At 35.5% G+C, this 6000-nt stretch overlaps 1 protein-coding gene across 2 annotated transcripts in view; it reads right to left on the bottom strand.

Moving 5' to 3' along the window:
- Nucleotides 1–373: 373 nt before the first annotated feature.
- USP12 (ubiquitin specific peptidase 12) overlaps nucleotides 374–6000 on the bottom strand; it is a 38770-nt gene continuing 33143 nt past the window's right edge. Inside the window, exons 8-10 of one of the 2 annotated variants that reach the window (XR_003989948.1) lie at nucleotides 5100–5178; nucleotides 2692–3052; nucleotides 374–1796 (exon numbers count right to left, since the gene is read on the bottom strand). Coding sequence is in view for 1 of the 2 variants with exons in the window: in XM_030475737.1 (XP_030331597.1) it covers nucleotides 2951–3052; nucleotides 5100–5178 (181 nt within the window). In the remaining variant the exon portion in view is untranslated. Of the gene's footprint in view, nucleotides 3053–5099; nucleotides 5179–6000 lie in introns of both variants that reach the window. The other variant, XM_030475737.1, reaches the window with a different exon arrangement.

The following is a 6000-nucleotide window of genomic DNA, read 5'->3' as shown; positions in this document are numbered from 1 at the left end:
TTCCCTCCTACAAAGTGGTGATCTCTCAAGTATCTCAGATGCACATTTAATAGCAAGGTACACATTTTTTTGAGGAAATGGAAGAAAGAACAGTATTTCAAAACACTCCCTTCTCCACCTCAGAAACCAACTTACTTGAAAACTAATTCTAGAGAAGGACACCACCAAAACCATGGCTGCCACTGAACTATTTTCTTAACAATACATTTAGTAAGAAAGATACATAATGCAGTGTATTTAAACACACTTCTCCTTCCATGGCTCACAGTGTTAGCTTAATACAGGAAATTCCAGATACTTTTAAGGTTTGAAAACACTGAAAAGCACACAAGGCAGCTGGTTGACCATTCAGGATCCACAAAAGATACAGTACTTACCTTTAGAGAACATACTTTATTTAATAGAAGGTTTTTGCTCCAATATACAAAATAAGGGATTGTAGTCCCAATTAACATTTACATAGTTACACAGCAAATAATTTCCACCATTTACAACAACTGACGACTTTCCCACGCGCCCCACTGTATTACAGCCAAGAAAAAAAAAGCCCATAATGTTTTACATACCAATCAGTTATATTTTGCACTTTCCTGCCTCTTTTCATTTTTTTAAGTTGCAGTTTCTGATATCAGTTTAATTAAGAACTTACAATTATTTCAGCTGCACTAAAAGAAAAATGAAATATATAATTTGAAATACTATCTCAAAACCCCTATACCAAATAAAAGTCAGTATCTTATAAAAATACATAGCAGGAGTAAAACCAGTGAAATACAACAAAAATGTTTTAAATTTTGTTAGGGCATAAAATATTTAGCGACTAGTCTCAGCTTTTAACTACACTAAAAAAACCCCCAAACAAATAGAAAAATAAAGAAAAAAAAGAAACCCCCCCCATATATTCAATTAGCAAAAAGTAATGTGACAGTTCTTTTACAATACTGTACCTTTAGTATGCAAAGGACTTCATCCTTCTAACATGCACCATAATCCAACTGATTCACCCCTTAACCTTTTTCCCACTGAAAGCTGAAAAACGGATTTAAAATTACTTGAATCCCTTAAGAAAAATCTGATCATATTTTCTGCATCTTGCACAATATTTGAAGCTGTACTTTACAATGCTGGTAGTTTAATCATGATACACAATTTTCTATAAAAGAATTCCAGCCAAACCAAGGCTTTAGAAACTTTGCATTTTACAAAAGTAATTTGTTACAGTATGACAGTTGCTAAATAGCCCAATTTATTTAGTGACCCTGTTAAAGATTTGTTCAACTGAGTGAATAGGTGAAGTCATTTCCTGAGCTAAAAGATACAGGTAAGTAAATAGTCAGTTATAGCAGCAGACAGGAGACATTCTTTTTAAAAGTTGTAACAGTATCAATAAAATAACCTTAGAAAATTACAATAATGTAAAAATCACTAGCTGAAGAGGGAGTGACAAGGACATCCAAGACCTGATTGCCATAATCTAGAATGCACATCCCATGACTTTCCAGAAATTACATTCAGCTACTGCCAGACAACGTACTGGTAAGTGGAAGAATGTCAAATCACAGTAGTTCACAGATCAGGTGTTTTGTCAAAATTTAGTTCTTAATGCTATTTCATAAACCTAAAGCAAGATAAACTGCCTAGTTTCAGAAGTTTTCACTCTAAGGGACTTAAGAATTATTACTTTTAGAGGAATGTGGTATCTTCAGTCTCCTGAAATTCCAAGCTTATTTCTTCTTACTACTCAGACATCACTTCTACTTTAGACCTTGAGTGGTTTTTGAGAGTCACCCATGACACTAGGAACAGAAAAAGATCTGTTTTTAGGAAAGAGAATAATATTCTTAAAATGGTTTACTTTATCCAAATCATTCTAATTTGTATGAACCATTAACAAATTCTTAAAGAACTACGAAGACCAGTATACCACCACTGCACCATCATTTTCTTACGATATGCATTTTTAAAGTCTTCTAATAGTTTGATCACCTTTTTGATCACCCATTAATGGAAAGAGGATATTCTAATTTATGAAAGTACCTCACTTAGATACCAGTTCCTCCAGAAGGAAATCTCTCTTCTGTGTTATTCATTTTTTGACAGCTATCATAGGCGTTATTTTTAGAATTTATATTGGCTCTTGTTTAACATTTAAACATAATCAGTTTTAATTCAAATTAATATATAAAATTTCCAATAGTTGTTAGAATAAAGGACAATACACAAGATCCTAAGTTACAATAATTTATAAATAAAAATAAACTATTACAAACCAAATCTTTCCCCATACGGAGATTAAAAGCCATAATCTTGACTGATTGTTCCCGATCATACATTATAAATAACGTAAGCTTCTTCAGAGAAGCAAAACATACTTGCCTCCCTGACACCAGTTTATATCTTCAGTTAAACGACTACCATCAAGAAGGCAATTGTGTTGGGCCCAGATATATCTTCTCGCTTACACGTTATCCCCCAAACCTCATTCTTTTAAATTCAAGCACAGGAAACTAAGCTCACAAAGTGTCCTTTACCTTTTACACACAAAGTCTGTATAAAATACAGATTTCTAATGCTCCTATTGCACCAATCTGGCAGTGCAGTTAGAACCTGATTCAAATTCCACTGAAGTCCATTAAAGGTTCTCCAGTGACCTTAATGGGCTTTGAATTAGGACCACAGAGATAGTATTACCTAACAGAAAGCTCCTGCAAGAGTGGCTGGTATCTCTCTTTTTGCTTATGGGATGCAGTGGAGATGTGTAGTCAGCATGTTACCTGAGCAAAAAAAATTAAAATGATACAAAGGTTTTAATAATCCCAAACTCTTTGCTTAGCTGGGTGCAAACTGTGCCACTGCCCCTGGAGCTCCCTGCTTTCTTTTTTCTCAGTGCTTGCTCCATTCCAAGATAGAGAGGTGAGACATAAAAATCGCTCTTCGCTACAGTTTCCCCTCAATCCCGAGACTGATAGAAGAGGATGTAACCAGACTCAGAGTTCTTTGAGATGTCTGATGTCAACCCGTAGAATTCTTCAATAGCTTGTGCATCAATTTTCTGTATGTAGAAAACCAAAAACTTAAAATAAGAATATCTTGCATAGCATATACACGACATGAAGTTCCACTCTAAAAACTACTGTCAAACAAAAATAACTTTCACATAATTACATAAAGTAATAAAATCCAAATAATTCTTAAACTGCTTATGCTTTGGTTTCCCATCTGCCATCAACTGCACAGAAGGCAGCAGCTATAGATATTTTTATATATACATTTTTAAGTATTAAGTGAACCTACTGTAAGTGCAATCTTATGTGCACTGCCTGTGCAAATTTCACAAGGAAAATTTTGAAGACAACAATATCCCATTAAGACCTTGTATCAATATGAAGAATGGCAGTACAAACTATAATTTCTAACTCTGAGCAGCATGAGCTAATCCAGTGCAGAGGAGAATATAAAGAAAAGGCAAAGAATGAAGGGTAATTTTTTTCTGGTTTTCACACAGAATGTTTGCTTGTGATCCTGCTAGCTGAGAACGCCTTCTATAACCAAAATTTTGGGGGAGAAGATGCAAAACTTCAGTTGAGAAGGTGAAAAAGAGTACTGCCTGGTTTTCATTGTCATCATTTTCAGCTACAAAAGAAACTGAAACTGAAAGCATGCTCTCTTGCCACATTTTAAATCAAAGGCAATTAGGCTACTAACAGCCAAAAGATGGAAAGATAATTTTTCCTTCACTTACTTAGGCAGATTTTATTTGAACTCGTTCCCATTACTTGGAATAAGATTGGTTTAGATTTAAGAACAAAAAGATTATTCGCTTTCTCTTTAGAAGGGCTGACAGGAAAAAATACATTACTGCCAGGCATTACTGCTGTGGAACTCGAGAGATTGCCCCTGATGTTTCTGAAATGATGTGCAATTTACTACAGTTCTCTCTCTTTTCCCTGGAGGAAAGTGAACTTCTGACCCTATTGAGGCATTTCACTTTATTGTCTATCTTGCTAAGACGCAGGGGCAATCCTTTTACTTTCCCAACAGCTCTGTATATTTCCATGTTTGACATTTCCTGCATGAAAAGTCATCCACAATGTGGCTTGGAGAGAACTCTTCAATACTCCTGAATCTCCGTGCCAATTAACAATGCAAGTCCAATACCTGTCTCACTCATTTTTCTTCTTTTCAATCACACAGATTTTTGTGCATGGTAAGGAAAATATAAACTATTCATTTTATAAATTGGATTAATTCAAGTAAAGGCAGGAAAAGGACTTGGACAGCACAATCATACTTCTGTTCATGCGTAAGCATAGACAAGGGGAAAAAAAGGAAGATGACAGAAGAAGCAAAAACCGTGAGATGATATGATAAAGGCACACCAGCAGCTCCTGCTCGTGCTCTCAATAAAGAATAAAATACAACTGGTGACACAGAAAGATGATGAAGTCAAAATTGTTGAAGGGAATTCTGCTGTTCCAAGAAATTAGTTTAAAACCTTTTTTTTTTTTTTTTTTTAATGAGAGTAATTCCTGGAAGCATGGCTAATACTGGCAAAAATACCGCCAGAAGCAAAAGGCTCCTGTTTCGGGGATTATCTTTATAATTTTAGGGCAAAATCTCAAAAATCTGAAGTTTCTGCCTATTTTGAGACTTGTTACACCTTCATCTGAAACAATCCAGGACACCTGATAAAACAGACGACCACACTGATCCACTCCATTAAATCATAAGCTCCTAGACAACACGAACAAATGGCTTGCTCCAACGAACTGCCCTCAGAAAAGAACTGCAGTAAAAGCAATTTACCTGTATCTTTATTTGCCTTGTATCCTGGCCACAGGAATGGCTTATTAAACAAAGGTGAAACACAGTGGCCATAAACAAGGAAGCTTCTTTTAAGAAGTATAAAAACCAAAATGCGATTCAAAATATTGTACGGTCAAATTGCAAGGTGCAGCTCTGCACTCAGCTAGTGCTTATTTAGACTGGGGTTGAACCCTCACCATTAGCATACCAGTCCTTTAATTAGTCATGTACACGGGGGGGTGCACACACTTTGGTCAGTATGAGAAAAAAGGCTATGGTTACACAAAGCTTACCTCAACAATATCATCATCAAAAAGCAACCAGAAATCATGACTCTTCACTATTGCAATATAATGTCCTCTGTTAGGGCCACTGTAGAATAAAATTAGAAAAAAACACAGTAACACACAAGTATGTAGAAATATATTTCATTACATATTTTTCTTGGAGAAAAGTGATACTTAACGATAATTAGAATGGCTACCACTACAATTTCTGCTTTTCCTTCCTCCCTCCCCCCCCACTTATATCATCTTCAAAATAAAGTCCTACTTATCACTACATTTAATATTGCATTAAAAGAAGGATTATAATTTCAAATGAGGAATACACAGCACAAGCATTGAAAATATAAATGAAGAGACAGAGAAATGAAATTAAAAAACAAATCCCAAACTATTTCTGATCTTCAGAAAGAAGCAGCTGCAGAGCTGCTGTTGTTCATCTACAGTCTCAATCGGAAATCTCTTTATCTGACCCACTGTAAGCAAAACCTGAATTAAACTGACGATTTAGAAGTCTCAAAAATCCTCACAGCAACAAGAAGGGCTCACAATTAAACTAAAACTGTTATGGCAAACAAGAAATTTCTCCACAACTATGACAGAAAAACCCCAACTCTAATGGTGTCCTATTTCTAATCAAGTTTCAAGTAAGGAAATAACACACTTTCTGAAATAGCTGAATGTTACAACTGAAAATGGACAACTAGCTAAAGCAGTTCTCGAACTGCCTGAACTGGCTAACAGGACTCATACAATTTTTATGTTTAGATCAGCAAGGGTAGGTTGCCACCTGTGAGGGACATGTCTGTGTACCAAATTGCATAACTCAACAAAAACAGGGTTTATCTTCTGCCATGGCTCTGAGAATGCAGTCTCAAGACTGCAGCTTGAACAAGAGACAGAAATGGTC

The sequence above is a fragment of the Strigops habroptila genome, chromosome 2, assembly GCF_004027225.2.
Source record: "Strigops habroptila isolate Jane chromosome 2, bStrHab1.2.pri, whole genome shotgun sequence".
NCBI classification, from domain to species: Eukaryota; Metazoa; Chordata; class Aves; order Psittaciformes; family Psittacidae; genus Strigops; species Strigops habroptila.
The sequence above is the reverse complement of the archived record's forward strand: the minus strand, read 5'-3'. Positions and strand labels throughout refer to the sequence as shown.